The 25,960-nt window shown below is 42.5% G+C and overlaps 2 protein-coding genes across 6 annotated transcripts in view; both read right to left on the bottom strand.

Moving 5' to 3' along the window:
* Positions 1 to 8,663: 8,663 nt before the first annotated feature.
* sp5a (Sp5 transcription factor a) lies at positions 8,664 to 11,024 on the bottom strand. The gene is made up of 2 exons (XM_024413663.2): positions 10,632 to 11,024; positions 8,664 to 10,214 (listed from the first exon to the last, which is right to left on the bottom strand). Exons 1-2 carry the CDS (start codon positions 10,680 to 10,682, stop codon positions 9,141 to 9,143), a joined length of 1,125 nt encoding a protein of 374 aa, XP_024269431.1. The 5' UTR covers positions 10,683 to 11,024; the 3' UTR covers positions 8,664 to 9,140.
* An 8,276-nt stretch (positions 11,025 to 19,300) lies between these two features.
* myo3b (myosin IIIB) overlaps positions 19,301 to 25,960 on the bottom strand; it is a 111,647-nt gene continuing 104,987 nt past the window's right edge. For all 5 annotated transcript variants that reach the window (XM_024405025.2, XM_024405032.2, XM_024405040.1 and 2 more), the window contains one exon: positions 19,301 to 19,874. The gene's annotated coding sequence lies outside the window, so the exon portion shown is untranslated. The remainder of the gene's footprint in view (positions 19,875 to 25,960) is intronic.

The raw sequence follows: 25,960 nt of genomic DNA, 5'->3' as shown, positions 1-25,960 counted from the left end.
TTATCAGATTTGCTACATACCAAAGCTGCATGGGTGCAATGGAACGGAACAAGAATAGGCCCAGTGCGCAAGAATAAGATTCGAAGGAACAAGCTATTCATAGACTAGGCTATAGACTACAGGTTTAATCCTTCAATCAATTAAAATATAAATTCATCATCATAAACTATCATTCATATAAATACTGGGCACATGGAATTTTAATCTTCATCTAGTATCTTGCATAATCAATATGTAAGGTCAAAGTATTATGTTTGGCTGTAAGGTCAATAAGTAAAGCCATTCAAAATGAAGTCTCGTTTATACCTGGTTCTAATATGTGTCTTATGTCCTGATCTAGGCCATATTCTGATTGTGCTCAGATTTTCAGACATGTGTCTACACATCACAGGAGGTTGGTGGCACCTTAATTGGGGAGGATGGGCTCATGGTATCAAAGAAACCATGTGTCATTCTATTCCCTCTGTTCAGGACATTAGTATGAGCTGTCCTCCCCTCAGCAGCCTCCAGTGCTACACATGTTATTAAAATGTGTCTCTTATCCATCCACTGTGTCCACATTGTTACCAGATGTTCTGGTCCCTCCATGTATGCAAGTTATTTGACAGGAGGCATGCAGAGGCCAAATTGAGGTCCATTACACATTGGCGTGGACCTCGCGCATTTTTGCTCCTTATAGCGCCATATAGCTCCACAATGACATGGTTGGTTGACCGTAGGTGGGGGCGGGAGGTCCCGTATAAATACAAAACACACTTCCTTGACAACTTCCTTCTGGACAGCTCTGCGCTGCTCCGCGAAGCGCAAGAAGTATGAATGCCCTGACTTCTGCAGAAGCCTAGCAACGTAAAATGCTCCACGGCCAATGCAGACGTCAGACCACGCAGCGCCTTTTAGCCCACTTGAGCCCATGTGACCTCAGCGGACCTTGGCTGTGCTTCTATGGTGTTTTCAGCACCTGGACAGCTCCTCCAACGGTTTCCAGTTGACGCTGTCAGACCTGTTATGGCAAACTCTATTTGGGCTAATTTTCAAGTCATTGTGATAGGCAACATGCTGCCAATGTGATCCTGAATATCCCAATGTATCATGTTTGTGATTAATCTGTTTTGATACATTTCTCATAATTAATCAAGTGGCAGTCGTTAAAAATCAGACGTCAGATCTTCATTGACATCCAAAGGAAAGTGAAGGATGCAGTCCTCTTTATCGCGTTGCATAGATCTTATTAACAACAGTCTCCAGGAGATGGCGCTTCCTCCTACCATTGAAACCAGATAAACCTCAAACCCTAGTGTTGAAACCACCTTGAAACTATGATAACCACGGAGAGATTGGCCACAGAATGCCAAGGGAAACACTATAGTAAACTATTTAAGGGGAATGTGATCATTAAAAACACATCTAGGCAGTACCGTTCATAAATGAGTCTCCATTATTGATGATGTCGTCACTCATCAAAAGCTAGACTAGGCCTATTAGAGAAAAGGTTCAATGTTGATAACAAAAATGTATGTTCCATTTCAGTGAAAAAACAGTTGAAGCAGTGGAGACATTTGGACATCAGGTTAGAGCCCCCATGGTCATACAGTCAAACGACCATGATGTCTTTCATCTGCAAAGCAGAATTGCCCTAGCCTGGGTTGATAGATCTACTATTACCTGGATGAAAGACCAGATGGTTCTGGAAGTGTCAGAGGGCCTAGGGGACACTCTTTTCTCTGAAGGAGACCCCAATGCTCTTGGTTAGTGATAGGGACACTTCCCTGTAAAGTGTGCTGTCTTTCAGTTGAGACGTCCTGACTCGGTATGGTCACTCAAGCTAAAAGTAGCAGGTTTGTGTTAACCCATCTGGCTAAGGCTTATGTGATGCTGTGCCTTGTTTGTGATGAGATGCAAGACACATTTTGAATTATTTTCCCTACTTGAACCTCGTACTATCATGGTCATCTATCCCCTGGTTTATAATTGATGATGCACTTTTCACCTCTAGCCCAGTCACAGAGCCAGTGGCCCTATGACACTGCTGCCATCTTTACTTGAGTGCTTCACTGTTTCTGAATGTGGAAGTAGGATCCTTCTCTCTCTTCCTTCTTCCTCTGAAGGAGCAGCTGTCAGAGGATTCCCCTTAGCTGTCAGAGGGTGTCAATGGTGTCACAACAGTCATCTGCATCAACGTCTTTGCCACAGCAATCATTCATGTCTTCGCTCTGCTAATGTGGCATCCTTTGGCTAGAGAAGAAGCCATAAACAATTTGGATGTACACGCTGATATTGGCATAATGGTACATCCAAGCATTTACACAACTTTTCAAACCAGTGTCACAAAATATGTTGTTTTGATATAACCGTGATTCTCAAGGTTATGTCTTATTCATAGACTCTGAATGTGTAGGTCTTTGTGAAGAATAAAACCAATTCATCCATCTGGGGAAAAAAGGTTATTCTAGGTTATATACTTTTATTGATATACAGTGCCTTCATAAAGTATTCACCCCTTGACTTTGTGCACATTTTGCTGTTACAGCCTGAATTTAAAATAGATTCATTTGAGATGTTGTGTCACTGGCCTACACACAATACCTCATAATGTAAAAGTTATGAATTAAAATAAGTATTCAAAGCCTTTTTTTTAATGTCAAGTCTAGATACGTTCAGGAGTAAAAATGTGTTTAATAAGTCACATAATAAGTTGCATTGACTCCCTCTGTGTGCAATAATCCTGTTTAACATTATTTTTGAATGACTACTTCACCTCTGTACTCCACAGATACAATAATTATCTGTAATGTCCACCAGTCGAGCAGTGAATTTCAAAGACAGACTCAACCACAAAGACCAGGGAGGTTTTCCAATGTCTCACAAAGAAGGCCACCTATTGGCAGATGGGTAAAAACAAAATGAAGCATTGAATATCCCTTTATGCATGATGAAGTCATTAATTACACTTTGGATGGTGTATCAATATACCCAGTCACTACAAAGATACAGGTGTCCTTCCTAACTCAGTTGCCAGAGAGGAAGGAAATCGCTCAGGGATTTCACTATGAGGCCAATGGTGACTTTAAAACTGTTCCAGAGTTTAATTACTGTAATAGGAGAAAACTGAGGATGGGTCAACAACATTTTAGTTACTCAACAATACTAAGCTAAATGACAGAGTGAAAAGAAATAAGTCGGTACAGAATAAAAATATTTCATAACATGCATCCTGTTTGGAACAAGTCACTAAAGTAAAACTGTGAAAAATGATTGGGCCAAATCCAACACAACACATCACTGAGTACCACTCTTTATATTTTGGTGGCTGCATCATGTTATGGCATGCTTGTCATTGGAAAGGACTAGGGAGCTTTTTTGTTGATAAAAATCAACAGAATAGAGCTAAGGACAGGAAAAATCCTAGAAGAAAACCTGGTTCAGTCTGTTTTCCATCAGACACTGAGAGACAAATTCACATTTCAGCAGGACAATAACCTGAGACCCAAGGCTAAATGTACACTGGAGTTGCTTACAATGACTTTGAATGTTCCTGAGTGGCCTAGTTACAGTTTTGTCTTAAATCGGCTTGAAAGTCTATTGCTAGACTTGAAAATGGCTATCTTGCAATGATCAACAACCAACTTGACAGAGCTTGAAGAATTGTAAAAATAGTAGTGTGCAAATATTGTACAATCCAGGAATGCAAAGCTCTTAGAGACTTACCCAGAAAGACTCACAGCTGTAATCGCTGCCAAAGGTGATTCTAACATGTATTGACTCAGGGGTGTGAATACTTGTGTAAATGAGATATTTCTGTATTTCTTTTTCAATAAATTAGCAAACATTTTTACATATTTTCACTTTGTCATTATGGGGTATTGTGTGCAGATGGGTGAGATAAAGCTATGTAAATCCATTTTGAATTCAGGCTTCAACAACAAAATTTTTAATAAGTCAAGGGGTATGAATACTTTCTGAAGACACTGTATGTACCATGCAATTGATATGTTTTGATGTGAGACAATGTCACGTACTGACTTTTTTTAGATCCCTTTTCATCAAAATGGCATGAAATTCTCTCTCTATCATACATTTTTTTTTCTATCCTACTAGAATAAGTCAAAGTTAGAATCCAATTTAAGAATTTTGCACGGTTAAATACCCTGCACCCTCTTTCCTTAAAAGCCAATTAAAATATGCAAAAACACAATCCTTTAATTTTCTTATATCCTTTAATTTTCGTATAAAAATGTAAATGACTCAAAAAAGCCAGTTGAAATCTGAGGAATTATGATCAAACAATGAAAAAGAAACCTTTATTTCTTTATTGAGTAAAAAGCAATTGGATAAGGGAGTAAAGATTGAAAGAAGATCCTTAGGGGAATAAATAAGGCTTTGTGGTGCCATCCATGTGTTAGAACTAAAAAGTACCACGACTGAAGACACTGTCATTGAAATGTTGTTTCGTAAATGGATTGGTCTAATACACCATTATATTGTACCAGTGTATTGCACATGGCCTATTAGTAATTCACTCATCCACCTTCAGCGTTGATATCCAATGTGCAATATTGAACTTGGGGGATACTATGGATTATTGAAGAGTTTCAGCATTTTTGATATTGGTAAATGGCTGGGCTAGATTTGAGATGATTAAATAAGTGGTATTAAGTAAACCTCACGTGGCTTTTCTATTCTTGGCGTTTTGTACAGTATAAGACATTGCTACATTACACTTCAATATGGACTACATTTAATCTTTGCAAGCACAGCCTAATCAATGATAAGTCAACAGTTATCAAGATAACTTGTTCAATAACGTGCTAATTAGAGATAAGGGAGAAAGTAGGCTCTATCTTTCCAATGCCCCCATGGCTTTACAGTCAGTCCCTCTGTTGGGTTATGACAGAGATCCAGGTGGTCACGGTGTAACCCTGAAAATGAAGCCTTATGTGTTTAAATCCCTTCCAATACATTACACAGTAATACAGGCTAACTGCTGTGGTGTGGTGGTGATTCCTGAAAACGAGCTAACAGGTCATGTGTACATGTTCATAGCCACTTGTTAAAACAGTTGGAAGTTAAGTGTTGTGTCTTGTCACTTATTTCAACCTCAGCCTTGGCTCAGCTTCCTGTCATAGTAGACTCGTGGTGGGTCCCTGTGGTACAGAACTTGTCCTCTTCCGGATTCTGCTGCTGTCCTAATTAATCAGTCATAAGTTCAATATAGCTCAAGTTCAGAAGCAAGTACCACACCTAACTCCTCCTCCTAACCAATCACTGCTTATATACATCGACATCTACCTGTCACTCATGTCTTCCTGGTTCCTGCACCCCACCTCACATCATCTCTCTGTTTTACAGGCCCTCAGGAGGTATATCGCGTCACCATCATGAGGAGACTCCACCAGTCTCCACCACACTCTGAGCTTTCCCACCAAGACCAAAGCTACTACTACTACTACCAGGATATCACAACACATGTATAGTTCACATAAGGTGAAGAACATTTTTTTAGGGTGTTATGGAGACCAGTACTTCCTACTTCCCATCCTTTCACCAGGGGTCTGGCACAACTGATCCATTCCACCTCCAGCTGATATGATGCCCATGGTCAGATCCCCAAGACCCCTTAACAAAACAAGATTACCAGCCTCTTTACCAAACCAATAGGGCCCTCAAACTCAACTCTAGACCTCCAAGCCAGTTCCACTGCATATGTTCATTGTTCCCCTCTAATCAGGGACTGATTTAAAGCGGGGACACCAAGTGTGTGCAATTCATTATCAGGTAGAACAGAAAACCAGCATTCTCCAGGATCTCATCGGATCGTAGAGTTGAATCTCTCTGCAATAAGGCCTAGATTAGCACTCCCCAAATTACATTTTACAAGCAACTGCACTGATGTAAATGTATACCTCTATATGTCAGGTGAAGTCAAGAGATACAGAACATCAAAACAATATGATTAACTATTTGATCAAATCTAAGGATGTGTTATAATTGTACAAACAATCATCTTAAGTATTGGAAGTTAATAACTCTGGATAACCAGACACTCTAATAGTCTATTCTAACAATACAACTAAACTTACTGGAGTGAGTAGGCTTTGTATTTACAGCCATACAGTAAAAACAAAAAACACCCACAAACCTACTCTAGCAGGAAGACTGGAATGTTGTGAACCAAGAGGCTGTGAGTTCAAATCCCAGGTGAGGACATGCTGAATATGAATTACTGTGTAAATAAACAAGCACAATGTAATCATGTATGTTAATATGTAAGTTTAAAAATAATGTATGTCAAAAGCACTGTGTGTACGTATCTAGTTCCACAACCTTGTTTTTAGGCCAAATAATAATTTGTAGTTGAATGAACACGAGCCATTTGTGCAAACATCCTTTTAAGTCGACTGAAATTTTGCCTGTGTATTCTCACGTTGGAGCTAAGTTTGGGCCAACTAAAAATGTTACGTTCAGGTAACACTTTGACCAAAAGGTTCAGTAAACAAAAAAAGGATGTCAAATCAAATGAATTTAGAAAGACCCTTTAACATCAGCAGGTGTCACAAAGTGCTTACACAGAAACCCAGACGAAAACCAGTTACTTAATAACATTTAGTTGAAACAACTAGATCTTTATTTTTACAGTGCGTGCATGCCCCCCCCCCCCTCTCTATAATTCCACAGTTATTATAATCATGGCTATCTTGGACGTTTAAAGCCAATCAGTGGCCAACAAAGCCTTTGTCTGCCATTAGGAGCCTTCATGGATGTGTTCAACGCGTCCTTAGAAGTCTTCGCTTCATAATAGGATAATGAAATTGGGATCAAGACTTAAAAGTTCAAATGGTGAAGACTCCTTTCAATGATCACCACCAATGTATTTGGTTTTACAATACCCCGCCTCCTCTTCCCTCCCGTCTTTTGTGTGATGACTGTACTGTAGATGACTATTGTTTGTCCGTGGAATGTGGAGATGTCCCGTGGGGAAGCTGGATGAAGCACTCAATCTCATTAAGTGTTTAGATATGAATTGTCTCAAGTACTGAGTGTTAAGGTCCCTCAAGTCAATCAAACACTGGGTCACTGGATCTCAGGCATAGGCCAAGTTGAAAAACCTCAATATGCCTGTGGCTCAAGAATACCCATTTGCATTCATGTGTCCAACATTTCGATGTTTACAAGGATGATTTAAGTGGAAACTTATTTAGACTGCATATTATTTCAAACATGCTCTGCAGCTGAAAAGGCCGGCCGTTTCAACTGATCCCAAAACCTGGTCACTGCATTGGTTTCAGTAGGGCCTCAAGCCCGGAGTACATATGACAGGTACTCCGGGCTTGGTCCGTCATGGCTCTGAGAGTTTTTCCCCCTGATATGTCAAGGTTTATGGGCTTGGAGCTGTGCTTCACTGTTCTCAGAGGAGCCCTGCAATGGCTTTTTTTTTTGCGACAATATTTATGATTGTTTGGTGATACAGTACCTACAGTCTAATCAATGCCTTACTTTAGTTTCGATTTTGAACTGAAATATGTGTGAGACTTCCAAGTGAACTAAATGTATTTCTCTAAAGAAATCTACAGCAGATGAAAAACCTTAAAGAACAATATGGTGCTCATAACACCTCCACTTGAAATATAAAATTCCTCTTCAGATCAACTTTTTTCACTGTAAAATGGTACCATTTCAATATCATCTTTATTGTAGCCCAATAATTTATGGACTATATACTGACTGGTTATTTCACACAGTATTTCTCATATACTGCGTTGGGAACAACTGGTGGATATAAATTCCTACTGGGTCTCAGGAAAAGCACTGGTCTTGGGCAATAATTATTCTGTTCATCTGGAGGGTCACAGAAAATGCAAAACTTTAGGTGACTTTTTTAAAGCATTTTTTTCTTGACATAACAGTCACAAGAACAAGCTAGCTAGCTGGTATGTTCTGAAAACCATCTATGTCGTTGAATACAATTATGTTTATTATGTCATAACAATTGAACATACATACACTAACTTTTCATTTTAGTTGTAGTTGGACACCTTATCTGCGGAGATAGTATGATTCTAGCTGATTCTGATTAGTGCTGACATGATCATGTAGGCTAATGCACACTGCTGTATGTGATGTTAATGACCAGTTTCATTATCACAAATAATAACTTAAGAGAACCTATGGTTTTACAAGATCTATGTGCTAACATCACTGATCAAGGTCAGGATCAAATCCTTAGGCAGGTGCAACTTCATTTTTTCTAGAGTTTGAAAACCATATTTGCCTAAATGAATCTTCCACATTTCATTCGTGTGGTTTTCCATGTTACCTGAAGTGGACCATTTTATATTCCTTCAAATGATGAATGTCGTGTTACTAGTGGATGTCGAAGGTAAAATTCCACGATTCACTATTTTATCATCGGTTTGGCCAACTTCTCAGTTACAATTATGGCACACAACTTGTCCTGTTATTAACATACATTCTCAGTCTAAGCAGCAGCAATGGGTGAATGGTCCGGACGATGGTAAACAGGTTGATCAAAGTGCAAGTCCTCACACAGGTAACTGTATAGTGTGACCACAACACAACACATATTGAAACAGCGTGGAAGTTGTAGGATATATATATTTTTGTTCAGGTAATATGTTAGGAAAAATTAAATGAGACTAATTCTGATATGGGACATTTGTATATTTTTTTTATTCTCACACAGTATTTGGGTCATATCAACAATAGCATATCTTTTCAAGAGCATGCTAAAACACCCCACATGGAGCGAAAACGGACACTTTCATTCAACAAAAGCTATTAAATATTATTTACAAGAAAGTGAAATCTTCCACCGAAGACAATGATCCAAACACAAGTTGAAACTTGTCTTTCTTGATATGGTTTATAGACATTGAATACTAGCCCATTGGGGTATTAAAGTAAGTTATCCAGGATCCCATGATAACTTTTGAGACAGATGTCATATATACAACAACAAAAATCATCCTAAACAGACCTGCAATGTTAGAGAAATAGTTTTTCAGTAGGTAAGAAAAAACTAAGTAACCAAAAATAATGGAAATGTCAGTTTGTACTTCAACTAAGTAAAGGACTTATATTGCACTATCTTGATTATGATATCAAATTGACTCTAACGTAGGCTACTACACGTTCCTCATATCTTCCCTTTTCACGTGATGATCAAACGTCTTCTCATGACACTTGTTTTTTTTGTTTTGGTGAGTTTTGACATGTTTTGCCAAATGGTCACTCCTCATGAACCTCTTGCAACAGTCTGGACAAACAAAGCGCTTCTCCCCAGTATGAGTCCTCAGGTGTCTCTGCAGCTCATCCGACCTGGTGAAACTCTTGCCACAGAAAAGCCAGTTACAAACGAATGGACGCTCTCCCGAGTGCCACCTCAAGTGCGCTTTGAGATGGGAAGTTTTGCCATAAACTTTCCCGCACCCTGGTATGTGACAGATGTGTTGCTTTTTCTTGCCGGGCTCATCGTTTGAGGTGGAGGACTGACAGTTTGGACACCTGCATCTCCGACATCTTCGGGCTGTTGCGAGGGGGGACTTTGTGTGAAGGAGGGCAGCGATTTGAGTCTGATACTGCGCGAAGTCAGTATGCCCCATCACCAAGCCCCTCTGCAGTTGGAAACGGTGGTGGCCAAGGGATTGAGTGGTGATTGAGTGGTGATGACTGACGTGATTTCCCTGTTGGAGACTCCACCACGGAATATCCTCCCCTGGGCTAGGGGACAACTGCCTCTGTTGCTGGTGCACAAGGCCAGAATGTCCCGTAACGAAACCTGGCATTGCAGTTGGCGCTGCGTAAGATACAGCAGGGACGTAGGTGGGTGGGCAAGAGGACTGTAACGACTGCATTGAGCACGGTAACATATTCACTGGAGAAAAGTCATAAGGATATGAAGGGTCCGCTGGAGGGGTGAGAGGGAGCTCGTGGTGGGAAGTAAATGAACTTTGAATGTGGAGCTGGGATTTAGATGATAGTCCAAAAGTAGAATTGCTAGAGAGTGTGCTTTGAGGATTCCCCTCGTTACTCCAAGGATGAAAAATTCGCGACGGCGAGCCTAAAGTAGTGTCATAAGGAACCTGGAGGAAATCCGCCGGACTTGATCCGTGGTGGTGTCCAATCCGGTTACAAGTGGCAGCTAAGAGCGCCAGTGGAGAGTGCTTACAGTTTTCAGGAGAAGAGTTAGGAGTGCGGTCCTGCATATAAGTAAAACAAATCATGATTAATTATGTGTTGACGTGGCTCTAAACTAGAGCTGTAACTGTATTGAAAAGAAATGGGCACTCCGTCAATTAAAACGACATTGATTTGCCTAATATTAGTTTTAATGCACTCTCACTCCAGCAAAATGACTACAATACAAACATATAGTTGCAACATAATCATTGAATCCGTTATTATTCGCCACATACAGTAAATCAAACAGCCACATTTCCGTTATTATACAATACGTTTTTATAGATGAACCAGGTTAAAAATCGCATTATGCGCCACGCGTAATAACTAACAATACGCGCGGACTAAATGTTTAGTTTTAAACTACTGTATACATACAGTAATATTTTGAGAAGGACAAATAACACCACAACGAGAGCCAAAAGTTTTTAACAAACCTGAAGAAAAGCCTGGAGTGTTTCATTCCGCAGTACAGCCACTGCTGCCATGGTAAACGTCCTCTTTCTTTTTGGTTAAAAACAGATCACAATATCAAAACTAATTGAGATAAATGTAAAAGCGTAGAAAAATGTCTTGACGTGGTAAAGTCTTCACTCTCAATACTTCCTCTCCTCGAGATATCCTTGGACTATCTGGAGAGTGAGGGATCACTTCTTAGAATTTGATAAGGACTTTGGTGGGCCGCCAGCCAGTCAGAAATAAGATTTATTACTTTGAAGTTTGCCGCTGCCCAATCATCAAAGAATAGCGGCTCTATGAGAGGGGAAAGCAAATCCTTTGAATCCACAAAGCTCCTATGGTGTGTTTGTTGGTCTGGATAAAAGAGCTGATTATTAGGGGGGATGGGAAGGGAGGAGATAAAGGCGGGACAATTAATGAAGTAATCACTATGTGGGAAATGTATATACACAAATAATTGGATTTTCTTGATCAAAGACCCCCATGCCGCCTGGAGACCCTGGTATTGGATGCTGTAGTCATCTGATCCTCTTTTTGTAATTAAGGATTTGTAGCACAACCCGATGTGACAATGTAACATTGCTATCTCTGGAGATCTCCTGGCGCATAGCTGTTTGATAACTTCAAGAGGAGTAGCTAATGAGAGCAAATCAAGTCTCAACACAAAGTTAATGTCGCTGGGGAAGCATTTACCTTTTTTCCTAAATATAAATTAAATACTTTTTTATTATAACAAACAATTATGATGTTGATAACGTGTTTCCATGGAACTAAAATGCTCCTGATAGTTTATTAATCAACACATGTCAACTGGCAGACTACAACATGTCTTGGAAGAAGATTACAGTTTATACCCTGGCCTGTTTACAGACATGTCAATGTCAATATCACTTCACTTCTTTCATTCTTTGATAGTTAACCTCAAAAGCTCATAGTGGTGTCATTTGCGTCCTAGTGTGTAAAGTGACTTTTACGCACTAGTGGCAAAATTGGCTATCGGATAAGTTGAAAGTGATAGAAGCAGTAGCCTGACAACTATATCCCATAGGCTACTTTCAGTAAAGAAATGCAACTGTTGTAGCAATTCATTTATGTAACTACCAGAGTATGAACCATAACCTATTTAGATAGCCCTCAATTGATCCAGGTGTCAAATGTGGCAGATGGAGACATCACCCTCTCTATGTGTGTTTTCTAAAAAGTTGTGCCAGTGTTAGAGACCTGGGAAGGAAGGAGGAGTTCCCATCCGCAAGAAAGTGGAAACAATTTTGAAACCCCCTGCCTGCATCTCTGCCTTGAGCTTGTTGGTCTTTCATGGCCAAGGACCAACCTGGTCTCACATAATTTCGTATTATTCTGTACGTAAATCTGAGAACCTGTACAAAAAAATGCAACATGTAAAGTGTTGGTCCCTTATTTCATGAGCTGAAATTAAAGATACCAGAAATTTCCCAGAGGCACATAAAGCATATTTCCCTCAAATTCTGTGCACAAATTTGTTTACATCCCCGTTAGTGAGCATTTCTCCTTCGTCAAGATAATGCATCCACCTGACAGGTGTGGCATATCAAGAAGCTGATTAAACAGCATGATCATTGCACATGTGCATTGTGCTGGGGACAAGAAAAATGCCACTCTAAAATGTGCAGTTTTGTCACTTAACACAATGCTACAGTTGTCTCAAGTTAGGAGCGAGCATGCTGACTGCAGGAATGTCCACCGGAGCTGTTGCCAGAGAATTGAATGTTCATTTCTATACCATAAGCCGCCTCCAACGTCGTTTTAGAGAATTTGTCAGTACAACTGGTCTCACAACCGCAGACCACGTGTAACCACGCCAGCTCAGGACCTCCACATTCGGCTTCTTCACCTGCGGGATCATATGAGACCAGACACCTGGACAGCTGATGAAACTGTGAGTTTGCACAACCAAATAATCTCTGCACAAACTGTCAGAAACGGTCTCAGGGAAGCTCATCTGCATGCTCGTCGTCCTCACCAGGGTCTTGTCCTGATTGCAGTTTGACATCTCAACCGACTTCAGTAGGAAAATGCTCACATGTACCAGGCAGATGTCAACATTGTTAACAGAGTGCCCCATGGTGGCAGTGGGGTTATGGTATGGGCAGGCATAAGCTAAGGACAATGAAGACAATTGCATTTTATCAATGGCAATTTGAATGCACAGAGATACCATGATGAGATCCTGAGGCCCATTGTCGTGCCATTCATCCGCCGTCATCACCTTCTGTTTCAGCATGATAATGCACAGCCCCCTGTCACACGGATATGTACAAATTCCTGGAAGCTGAAAATGCCCCAGTTCTTCCATGGCCTGTATTCTCACAAGACATGACACCCATTGAGCATGTGTAGGATGCTCTGGATTGACGTGTACGACAGTGTGCTCCAGTTCCCGCTAATATCTAGCAACTTCATACAGCCATTGAAGAGGAGTAGTACAACATTCCATAGGCTACTACAACAACCTGATCAACTCTATGCGAAGGAGATGTGTCCAGCTGCATGGGGCAAATGGTGGTCACACTAAATACTGACTGGTTTTCTGATCCACGCTCCTACCTTTAAAAAAAGTTATGTGACCAACAGATGCATATCTGTATTCCCAGTTATGTGAAATCCATAGATTAGGGCCTACTGAATTTATTTAAATTGACTGATTTCCTTAAATGAACTGTAACTCAGTAAAAAAAAATTAATTGTTGCATGTAGCGTTTTATATTTTTGTTCAGTGTAGTTTGATATGTTACATTTCTTATGGTATGTATTCATCTCTGGATGTCCATATCCCATTCTGTATGACATGTTACGAATTACAATTCGTATTATATGTTACGAATTTGCAAAACTAATTATATGTTACGAATTTACAAAATGCGTTATAAGTTACGAATTTGAAAAACATACATTATGTAACGATTTTACACAACGTATGATATGTTATGAATTTGCAAACGTGTGATATATTATGATATTTTAACTAGGCTAGGTTTTAGGCGTTAGGGTTAAGTTTAGGAGTTAGGTTAAAGGGTTGAGGTTAGGGTTAGTTAAAAGGGTTAAGGTTAGGGTTAGGTGAAGGGTTAAGTTTAGGGTTTGGGTTAGTTAACATGCTCAGTAGTTAAAAATAGTAAGTAGTTTTAAAGTTGCTATTTAGCTAAAATTGTCTGTGATGTGATTCGAACTCGCAACTTTCCCCTAGTTGCTAATTAGCTAAATGCAAAAGTTGTCCGTGATGATATTCTAACTTGCGACATTTGGGTTGCTAGAGCTTCGCCTTATAATCATCTGTCTTATGTAAACATACGAACCGTAACATATCATACTAAATGGAGTGTCTCGGATTTATGTACAGAATAATACAAAATGCTCTGAGAGCAGATTGCAACAACATCACTATATAAGACCTTTTTGGGATTGTCTCGAATGTACGTATATAATAACACAAAATGCTCTGAGACCAGGTTGCAACAACATAAGCATATAAGACCTTAGTGCCTTCAGAATGACAGAAAGTATTTGGAAATAGATTAAATAAAACAAAGAAACAAACTAAGGTTTTTGTTGTTATAAAGGGATATATTTTCTAATAGGAATTATAAACTATCTCATTAAGTAACAGCAAAATACATCACTGAAAATAATTTCAATGTAGCGGTTTTCTAGTGGTGATGAAGGAGAGTCGGACCAAACTGCAGCGTGTCGATTGCGATCCATGTTTAATATAACAAAGAAACACGAACTTACAAAAAAAACAATAAACGAAACCGAAACAGCCTATCTGGTGCAAACTAACAACGAGTACACATAGGACACTAAGGACAATCACCCACGACAAACTCAAAGAATATGGCTGCCTAAATATGGTTCCCAATCAGAGACAACGATAAGCACCTGCCTCTGATTGAGAACCACTCCAGACAGCCATAGACCTTGCTAGACAACCCACTAAGCTACAATCCCAATACCACCACCAAAACCCCAAGACAAACACACCACAATTACAAAAACCCCATGCCACACCCTGGCCTGACCAAATACATAAAGATAAACACAAAATACTTTGACCAGGGCGTGACAGAACCCCCCTAAGGTGCGGACTCCCGAACGCACCTCAAAACAATAGGGAGGGTCCGGGTGGGCGTCTGTCCATGGTGGCGGCTCCGGCGCGGGACGTGGACCCCACTCCTTTAATGTCTTAGTCCCCTCTCCCTTCGTCCCTGGATAGTCCACCCTCGCCGCCGACCATGGCCTAGTAGTCCTCACCCAGAACCCCACTGGACTGAGGAACAGATCGGGACTGAAGGACAGCTCGGGACCGAGGCAGCTCGGGACTGAGGGGAAGCTCGGGAGTGAGAAAAAGCTCAGGAGTGAGAGAAAGCTCAGGAGTGAGAGAAAGCTCAGGAGTGAGAGAAAGCTCAGGAGTGAGAGAAAGCTCAGGAGTGAGAGGAAGCTCAGGAGTGAGAGGAAGCTCAGGAGTGAGAGGAAGCTCAGGAGTGAGAGGAAGCTCAGGCAGGTAGATAGATCTACCAGCTCCTGGCTGGCTGGTGGTTTCAGCAGATCCTGGCTGACTGGCAGATCCTGGCTGACTGGCAGATCTGGAAGAGTCTGGTTGACTGGCAGATCTGGAAGAGTCTGGTTGACTGGCAGATCTGGAAGAGTCTGGTTGACTGGCAGATCTGGAAGAGTCTGGTTGACTGGCAGATCTGGAAGAGTCTGGTTGACTGGCAGATCTGGAAGAGTCTGGTTGACTGGCAGATCTGGAAGAGTCTGGCTGACTGGCAGATCTGGAAGAGTCTGGCAGACTGGCGATGCTGGGCAGACCGGGCGGCGCCGGGCAGACTGGCGGCGCCGGGCAGACTGGCGACGCTGGGCAGACTGGCGACGCTGGGCAGACTGGCGGTGCTGGGCAGACTGACGACGCTGGGCAGACTGACGACGCTGGGCAGACTGGCGGTGCTGGGCAGACTGGCGATGCTGGGCAGACTGGCGATGCTGGGCAGACTGGCGATGCTGGGCAGACTGGCGATGCTGGGCAGACTGATGGCGCTGGGCAGACTGGCGATGCTGGGCAGACTGGGGGCACTGGCGGCGCTGGGCAGACTGGCGGCACTAGCTGCTCCATATAGGCTGACAGCTCTGGCGGCTTCTTACAGACTGACCGCTCTGGCGGCTCCGTGCTGACTGGCAGCTCCTTGCAGACTGGCAGCTCCTTGCAGACTGGCAGCTCCTTACAGACTGACAGCTCCGTGCAGACTGACAGCTCCGTGCAGACTGACAGCTCCGTGCAGACTGGCTGCTCCATGCAGACTGGCTGCTCCATGCAGACTGACAGCTCTGGCTGCTTCATGCAGACTGACAGCTCTGGCTGCTCCATGTAGACTGGCTGCTTCATGCAGACTGGCAGCTCGGGCTGCTTCATGTAGACTGACAGCTCTGGCTGCTCCATGCGGACTGACAGCTCTGGCTGCTCCATGTAGACTGACTGCTTCATGCAGACTGGCAGCTCGGGCTGCTTCATGTAGACTGACAGCTCTGGCTCCTCCATGCAGACTGACAGCTCTGACTGCTCCATGCAGACTGACAGCTCTGGCTGCTTCATGCAGACTGGCAGCTCTGGCTGCTCTATGTAGACTGGCTGCTTCATGCAGACTGGCAGCTCGGGCTGCTTCATGTAGACTGACAGCTCTGGCTGCTCCATGCGGACTGACAGCTCTGGCTGCTCCATGCAGACTGACAGCTCTGGCTGCTCCATGCGGACTGACAGCTCTGGCTGCTCCATACGGACTGACAGCTCTGGCTGCTCCATGTAGACTGGCTGCTTCCTGCAGACTGGCAGCTCGGGCTGCTTCATGTAGACTGACAGCTCTGGCTGCTCCATGTAGACTGGCTGCTTCATGCAGACTGGCAGCTCGGGCTGCTTCATGTAGACTGACAGCTCTGGCTGCTCCATGCAGACTGACAGCTCTGGCTGCTTCATGCAGACTGGCAGCTCTGGCTGCTCTATGTAGACTGGCTGCTTCATGCAGACTGGCAGCTCGGGCTGCTTCATGTAGACTGGCTGCTTCATGCAGACTGGCAGCTCGGGCTGCTTCATGTAGACTGACAGCTCTGGCTGCTCCATGCAGACTGACAGCTCTGACTGCTCCATGCAGACTGACAGCTCTGACTGCTCCATGCAGACTGACAGCTCTGGCTGCTTCATGCAGACTGGCAGCTCTGTCTGCGCTGAACAGGCGGGAGACTCCTGCAGCGCTGTGTCGGAGGAAGGCTCTGGCTGCGCTAAACAGGCGGAAGACTCCGGCAGCGCTGGAGATGAGGAAAACTCTAACAGCGCTAGATAGGCGTGAGACTCCGGCAGCGCAGGAGAGGAGAAAGGCTCTGGCTGCGCTAAACAGGCGGGAGGCTCCGGCAGCGCTGTAGAGGAGGAAGGCTCTGGCTGCGCTGAACAGGCGGGAGGCTCCGGCAGCGCTGTAGAGGAGAAAGGCTCTGGCTGCGCTGAACAGGCGGGAGGCTCCGGCAGCGCTGTAGAGGAGGAAGGCTCTGGCTGCGTTAAACAGGCGGGAGACTCCAGCAGCGCAGGAGAGGAGAAAAGCGCTGGCTGCGCTGAACAGGCGAGGCACACTGAAGGCCTGGTGCGTGGTGCTGGAACTGGTGGTACTGGATCGAGGACACGCACAGGAAGCCTGGTGCGGGGAGCTGCTACCGGAGGGCTGGGGTGTGGAGGTGGTACTGGATAGACCGGACCGTGCAGGCGCACTGGAGCTCTTGAGCACCGAGCCTGCCCAACCTTACCTGGCTCGATGCCCACTCTAGCCCGGCCGATACGAGGAGCTGGAATATACCGAACCGGGCTGTGCACCCGCACTGGAGACACCGTGCGCTCCACAGCATAACACGGTGCCTGCCCGGTCTCTCCAGCCCCCGGTAAGCACAGGGAGTTTGCGCAGGTCTCCTACCTGGCATAGCCATACTCCCTGTAAGCCCCCCAAGAAATTTTTGGGGCTGACTCTCGGGCTTCCATCCGCTCTGCCGTGCTAGCTCCTCATAATGCCGCCTCTCTGCTTTTGCTGCCTCCAGCTCGGCTTTGGGGCGACAATAATCTCCAGGCTCATTCCAGGGTCCTTTACCGTCCAATTCCTCCTCCCATGTCCATAACTCCAGGTGGTGCAACCTCTCCCACTGTAGCTGCTGCTGCTCCTGCTGCTGCTGCCTCTGTTGCCTCTTCTCCTGTTGCTCCTTTGGGCGGCTACACTCCCCTGGTTTAGCCCAGGGTCCTCTCCCGTCGAAGATCTCCTCCCATGACCAGAAATCCTTGGTGAGCATCTCCTTTTCGGCTGCTCCTGCCTGTTGACACGCCGCTTGGTCCGTTGGTGGTGGGTGATTCTGTAACGGTTTTCTAGTGGTGATGAAGGAGAGTCGGACCAAACTGCAGCGTGTCGATTGCGATCCATGTTTAATATAACAAAGAAACACGAACTTACAAAAAAAAAACAATAAACGAAACCGAAACAGCCTATCTGGTGCAAACTAACAACGAGTACACATAGGACACTAAGGACAATCACCCACGACAAACTCAAAGAATATGGCTGCCTAAATATGGTTCCCAATCAGAGACAACGATAAGCACCTGCCTCTGATTGAGAACCACTCCAGACAGCCATAGACCTTGCTAGACAACCCACTAAGCTACAATCCCAATACCACCACCAAAACCCCAAGACAAACACAATTACAAAAACCCCATGCCACACCCTGGCCTGACCAAATACATAAAGATAAACACAAAATACTTTGACCAGGGCGTGACATTCAAAAACTTTTGTAAAACTGTTGTAGTCTAGTCAACTTCAACTGTAGAGCAATGGAAGTTTTCTTTTATATCAACGCAGTGATCATTATCAGGCTTCCCTGCAGAAACAATCACTGTCCTCTCAAATACTTTGGAGCGGCTGATTTAGAATGAGATCTGTTCCTTTGAAGGGATTAATGTTCCGGTCCTCTCCCACGGCTCTACACACAGTCATGGGGGAAAGGGGGGAGTCCTGTTGGGCCACGCAGAAACCCTGTTTCTCTGCAAAGCCATAGGCTGCGTGCTTGCAAGAGTGGGGAAGCTACACTGAATATATGAAATTAGTTTAGGCCTGATGCCTAAATGAATCGTATTTACAACTATGGTCAATGAAGACCAAGTTACACATGTCAATAAGGATGTAATTTCCTACGCACATTATTGCTGCATAATATAGTGCACAGCAATCTTCATTTTCCCAAAATAATCTCACCACTAATCCACTAAACTATATTGAACTACAAAAGAGACTTCCATAGAACTGGTGTTTGCTCATATAAAGTTAAAACATGGCTTGAGGAAGAGCCAGTGCCTTATTGTTTTTACATGAATTCTATTAGTGTACTGCATTTACAACCAACAATAAGTAACTCAAATTCAAATATTCATATAGTTTGATATTCTATATAGTCTAAAAACATACATTTATGGCATAAAAACGGTCTATAACTATGAATGCATCTTGTACTGTACATGTGACCTGGGTAGATGCCTGTGTGGTAGGCCTACTGACAGTACAAACAAAAAGCAAAGATTTGAGTAATGTTGTATCTTTGATTTGTTTTAATCACTTTATTAGAATGGTACAAAACAATGTTGATACAAAGAAAGATAGTGAGAACATGTACGTGTAAAATCAGTATGCAGCGAGTTCACCAAAAAATGCCTATCTGCAAGTACTACTGGCTACAACTGATTCCACATGGGGTTGAATTACAAGTTTACAATAAGCTGCTATTTGACATTACACTGTATAGAGTGGAATACATTGAAAAAATAATAGCAATTAAAGCCAGCCATTACACTAAAGGTGACTTAAGGTAAATTATTTAGCACGAGTTGTATGATAAACCATGCTATTTACAATTTCATATCAAGTTTATGTTTTTGGATAAGTGACATCAACAAAGACTATTGATCATGGCCTTCACAATCACTTTTTTTGGGGCAATTCATATTGCTAATCAAAATGTAGACACGTAAACACACAATCACTTAAGAAAAGAACAGCTTTCACATCCACTTACAGGAAAATAAATCATCCATGGTCATTACAATATACAGTACAATTCAAGTTGGACAAAATATACAGTTCTTTTTGGTTGTCGTCAGGTTTAAAGAAAGCAATCTGTAAAAGAAAGAGAGACCAAGCCAGTTTACAATATGTCATAAATTCCTTTTGTATTACTTGAACATAGTTGACTTCAAGTCCAGATAATTAAGACATGGAAATTAAACACTGAAATGCTTTTTCAGAGGACAGAGGGGTCATTTCCAGGCACAATGGCTTATAGACACAATGGCTTATTTCATCTATATACAACGTTTTTGACTATTCACTTTTATTCAAAGGGCATGTTTCACATTTCAGGAACAAGTATTCCCTCCAAAATTGCGAATATGTGGTGTAAGTGAAAGTGTAGTTGCATCCGGTCTTATAGCATTGAACACATTGACAGTTAGAACTGCAGCTGTGAAGGAGTTGGGGGGTAATGCCACAACATGAACCCCTTTTTAACTATTCATATTCTCTGGACAGTTGGGAGAGAAAACAGGTTCCACATCTGTCTCACACGAGAGACATGAGAGGCAGAGAGAGGGGGGCTGAGAGGGAGAAAGCAAGAGAGGCGCTCGAGGCTACTGGATACTTGAGCCGCTATAATGGCGTCTCCTATGAGAAAACATCTGTGAATTTCCTCAGTGATCTACAACAAAGTGTAACTCAGAGCAGTCACTCAGCAGACCTTTGAAGTTGCTCTCTGACAGAAAGCTGCCATTGTTCACAGCCCCCAACATAGAAGAGCTCCAACTTTGGTCTCACTAATATTCAAGATTTTCCCTGCAATGCGATACAACTCTCGTTTCTCCCCCAACCTATGAAGCAGAGGATCTCTGCATTTTCAAAAGCAAAGCCATGGCAATGTGCAGGCTGGCCCGAGGTCAAGGAAGGAGGGACAGGTCATTTCACCTACTCAGCCCACCCTGCGTGTGGTAATCCAGCCCTCCCATAATAATTCTCAGGGTCACAGCCTGATCTGCCAGGAAAGATGAGGAACAGAGATATCATATCAGAAGGCAATTAGGCTGAGTGATATGCCAGCCAGGGACAAGAGCACATCTTGCAGACGAACTTACTGCATGTGAAAGTTCTCACTACTCAGATATGAGAAGATTGACATGTGGTCAAGCCAATACAACATGTAGAAAGACTAGCTTGTCTAACTTCATAATGTAGAAACATTGTGTAATGTTCTTACTTATATACAGTACCATTCAAAAGTTTGGACACACCACCTCATTCAAGGTTGTTTCTTTATTGTTACTATTTTCTATGTTGTAGAATAATAGTGAAGACATCAAAACTATGAAATAACACAGATCATGTAGTAACCAAAAAAGTGTTAAACAAATCAAAATACATTTTATATTTGAGATTCTTCAAAGTAGCCAACATGACAGCTTTGCACACTCTTGGCATTCTATCAACCAGCTTCATGAGGTAGTCACCTGGAATGCATTTCAATTAACAAGTGTGCCTTGTTAAAAGTTAATTTGTGGAATTTCTTTCCTTCTTAATGCGTTTGAGCCAGTTGTGTTGTGACACGGTAGGGGTGGTATACAAAAGAAACCCCTATTTGGTAAAAGACCAAGTCCATATTAAGGCAAGAACAGCTCAAATAAGCAAAGAGACATGACAGTGAATCATCATTTTAAGACATGAAGGTCAGCCAAAACGGAACATTTCAAGAACTTTTAAAGTTTCTTCAAGTGCAGTCGCAAAAATCATCAAGCGCTATGTTGAAACTGGCTCTCATGAGGACTGCCACAGGAAAGGAAGACCCAAAATTACATTTGCTGCAGAGGATAAATTCATTAGAGTTACCAGTCTCAGAAATTGCAGCCCAAATAAATGCTTCACAGAGTTCAAGTAACAGACACATATCAACATCAACTGTTCAGAGGAGACCGCGTGAATCAGGTCTTCATGGTCAAATTGCTGTAAAGAAACCACTACTAAAAGGACACCAGTAAGAAGAAGAGACTTGCTTGGGCCAAGAAACATGAACAATGGACATTAGACCAGTGGAAATCTGTCCTTTAGTCTGATGAGTCCAAATTTGAGATTTCTGGATCCAACCACCATGTCTTTGTGAGATGCAGAGGAGGTGAACAGATGATCTCCGCTTGTGTAGTTCCCACCGTGAAGCATGGAGGTGGTGGTGTTATGGTGTGGGGGTGCTTTGCTGGTGACACGGTCTGTGATTTATTTAGAATTCAAGGCACACTTAACCAGCATGACTACCACAGCGTTCTGCAGCGATACACCATCCCATCTAATTTGTGCTTAGTAAGACTATCATTTGTTTTTCAACAAGACAATGACACAACAGACCTCCTGTGTAAGGCTGTGTAAGGGCTACTTGACCACGAAGGAGAGTGATGGAGTGCTGCATCAGATAACCTGGCCTCCACAATCACCCGCCCTCAATCCAATTGAGATGGTTTAGGATGAGTTGGACCGCGGAGTGAAGGAAAAGCAGCCAACAAGTGCTCAGGATATGTAGGAACTCCTTCAAGACTGTTGGAAAAGCATTCCAGGTGAAGCTGGTTGAGAGAATGCCAAGAGTGTGCATCAAGGCAAATGGTGGCTACTTCGAAGAATCTCAAATATAAAATATATTTTGATTCGTTTAACACTTTCTTTGGTTACTACATGATTACATACGTGTTATTTCTCCGTTACGTATGTGTTATTTCTACGTGTTATTTAATCTTTTTACAATGTAGAAAATTAAAAAAATTATAAAGAAAAACCCTGGCATGAGTAGGTTTCTCCAAACCTTTGACTGGTACTGTATATGTGTTATACTATATCTTGTGTCATAAGAAGTGGACATTTTTTCTTATAAAAGCCTACATTTCAACCAGTCAAGTCACGGATGCATTGGATGAGAATGTGATCTACAGTAAAATCAGGTTGTTTCATGAAGCACCAGGTGATAGGATCCTATTTCTCTTGGTGGTGGCAGAAAGACACATTTCCACATTTTGCCTCCCAAACTACAACAAGGCCGCAGTGATTCTCACACCGTTTCCCGCCAAGCGTTTATTCTATGGCAGCTGGTCACACCATCTGGGCGAGCAGTGCCGAGGCAAAACAAAACAGGTTACACCTTTGGCCATGCCAAGTCTGCTTGTGCCCCCGTTCAGTCCACAAACTGAGAGAGGCTAATCAGAATTTCATGCTCTGATTTGTTAAGCCCCATTCCAACACAACAACTTTTTAGGTAAACACATTTTGTAGGATACAGGATGAATGTGGTTTCCTCACGCTGTTTTGTATATTCCATTGCTAGCTTAAAACCCCTTACACTCGTGAGAATTGGCCTATATGGATAGGGCTAAATTGAAATGTTAATTACAGAAGAAATATAAAAATCACATGCATAACCATGGTTGCAATTAAAATGGGAACAGTTTGGAGATTATGGAAAAATTATTAGACTAAAGGTGAGGACACAACAGCTCACCCGAGACAAGACTGATTCCAAACATTACATTGTTGATTTTATGTGCATTTTACATGTACTGTACTTTTTGCTGCATTTGTTAATAACGAAAACGGAAAATACTCTAGATACATCCAGTAACATGATAAGAATATTATTGGATCATTTGGGGTAGGTGCAACATAAGAGAAAAAAATGATAAGGGTTTGAGTGAGAGGTCAAATTGGGGTTTCCAAGTGGCCACACAACTCTCCAAAGTGTATACATCTCCAAAGTTATTTCAATACATTCTTATGATTCAAAGAAGAGTCTTCAACTATGAGGTGTTTTTTGAGGGGGGGCTCTCCTAGCTGTGCCGTTGAGGAACTAGAGCAAGCACACTTGTAGTTGTTTTGTTTGGAACAGCCCTGCATCCCCGCCTACACACAATTACTGTTGTTGTTTTAAGCAATCCAAAAACAGTCCATTATAACCCGCAATCTGGGTCAGGTGGGCATAATTTGAAAGCTTGTTCCTTTTGCCAACATGACTAGCTAAATGATAAAATATGATTTGACATTGTTAGGCTTTCACAAGGCAATTCAGAGAAGCAGATTTTGGTGCGCATAGAATGACGTCATGAGTGCATTCAGATGCGTGGGCCGCGGCAAATTTTCTTCACATTACAACAAACAGGCTCATTCTATTCAGGACAGCCCAGGGTATAACGCCATGTCATCTTGTACATCAAACATAATGATCATAAATGTTGACACTGTATTACATGAGTTTTATGATATGGAAATGGGAAGTGAACGTTTGGACGTGTTTGGATCGCTTATATGACATCAAAGCGGTATTTATTATAATCCTCAACGTCTCATGTTTTAAAATACATATAGTCCTCAAAATGTACAGCATTTCCCCAACTAAGACAACAAAACATTTGCAAATGTTGCCCAATTAGCAGGAGGATGGCTCTCAAGTTAACAACGGCTGTCAGTCAAAACCCATACAGGGCTGTGAAGCGGTGACCCTGAGCTCTGACATCATGTATAGCATGTAACTGTGTAGCCACTGCTTTCCAATTTAGGCGCTTATCAGTGCTAGAATCTGCCATTTTCAACCTGTATACAGGTACAAATGTAGAGGGCACGTTTCTCAAATAAAAGTCTTCTGAGGAGAACCAGTCATTAGCTACCCAAATTACAGGGGAAAACTTTCCAGGAAAGGTCCTCTCTATCCCATCACGCATACATTTTCTATTCATGCATTTTCTATTCATGCAAATGTAAGCATCTCAACTGTGCATAGAATGCCCTCAACAAATTGCAGGTGTGAGGAAGCTGAAACAAAAGCCACTGTAACCCTAATGGCATCCCTTGTCATTAAGATGCCTTTGATGTGCGTACTCAACAGACTCTTTTATCTCCTTCTTCCCTCTATCCCTCTTTACTCTGTATTCTCTCTCCCTGGCTCAACCAGTTTCTTTATTAATGCACTCTTCAGGGAATGTTCTTTTGCACAGAACCCTCAACACATCTGACATCTGTTTGACATTCATGCCTGCCCATTTCTTCAATCATTAGCTTGCTAAGAGCATCATAGAGTAAGGTAAGACTTTAACGCACCTGTTCAGCCCACAATGCACCCCCACCCCACCAAAGTAGAAGAAAACAATATCACCAAAAAACACACTAAAAATGACAAATTAAAAGCCCTGACATAAGCCGTAACTTAAGATAGAAATGCATGATCATATTCAAATTATTACCATATGTCTACTTGGGTCCCTGTTGAAATTCTTTAATGCAAAGCTAAACATCTGTATATCAAAAGCACATAAACTTAATTAAAACAGAGTGTGTCTGCAAAGACTGCTGAAGAAACATTGATATTCAAAAACTCTCCCTTTGAACTCAAAGGATATAGAAACAGGACAATGTTGGCTTAATCGTGTTTGCTCTTTGAAGTAAGACATCACTATTAGTAAGACATCACTATTAGGAGAAAAGGTAAACGTGCCTGCTGTGGAAAATAAAAGCTTTTCATAATTTGTAAAGGCTGTAGCTTGAGATATCAGATAGGTGGTGGTAGTATGATACTTAGCTGATATGAATGTTTCTAGGCTGGCTGTATGTTTAAAAAAAAAACAACGTTGTTTAATTAGGCAAGTCAGTTAAGAACAAATTGTTATTTACAGCCAAACCCTAACCCGGACGACGCTGGGACAATTGTGCGCCACCCTATGGGACTCCCAATCACGGCCGGTTGTGATACAGCCTGGAATCGAAACAGGGTCTGTAGTGACGCATCTAGTACTGAGATGCAGTGTCTTAGACCACCGCGCCACTCAGGAACCCTGTGTTTGGAGCAAATAGTTAAAATGGCAAGAATAACATCAGTGGTAATGTTAACCACATTAAAGGAATCCTCTGTTCCACCAGATGCAGGCAGATTTAACGATGGAAAAACAAAAGGGAGCTGGGTTTTATGAAGAGGTAATAAACAAAACAGGTGGCAGACCTCAAGCCTTTACCTGTCACACACAAACACACACACACACACACACACACAGAGTCTGGTTGGTGTCCACCTCTCCGTCCAACACCACCACGGCTACTTTGGCAGGCATATTCTAAGCTAAGAACAAACGGTGTAACATCGTTTACCATATGACACATAATCAAGTACCCAAGCTTGTTACATCCACAGCTCACCTCCT

The sequence above is a fragment of the Oncorhynchus tshawytscha genome, linkage group LG03 (genome assembly GCF_018296145.1).
Source record: "Oncorhynchus tshawytscha isolate Ot180627B linkage group LG03, Otsh_v2.0, whole genome shotgun sequence".
Classification (NCBI taxonomy): domain Eukaryota; kingdom Metazoa; phylum Chordata; class Actinopteri; order Salmoniformes; family Salmonidae; genus Oncorhynchus; species Oncorhynchus tshawytscha.
This window is presented reverse-complemented; position numbering and strand designations above follow the sequence as displayed.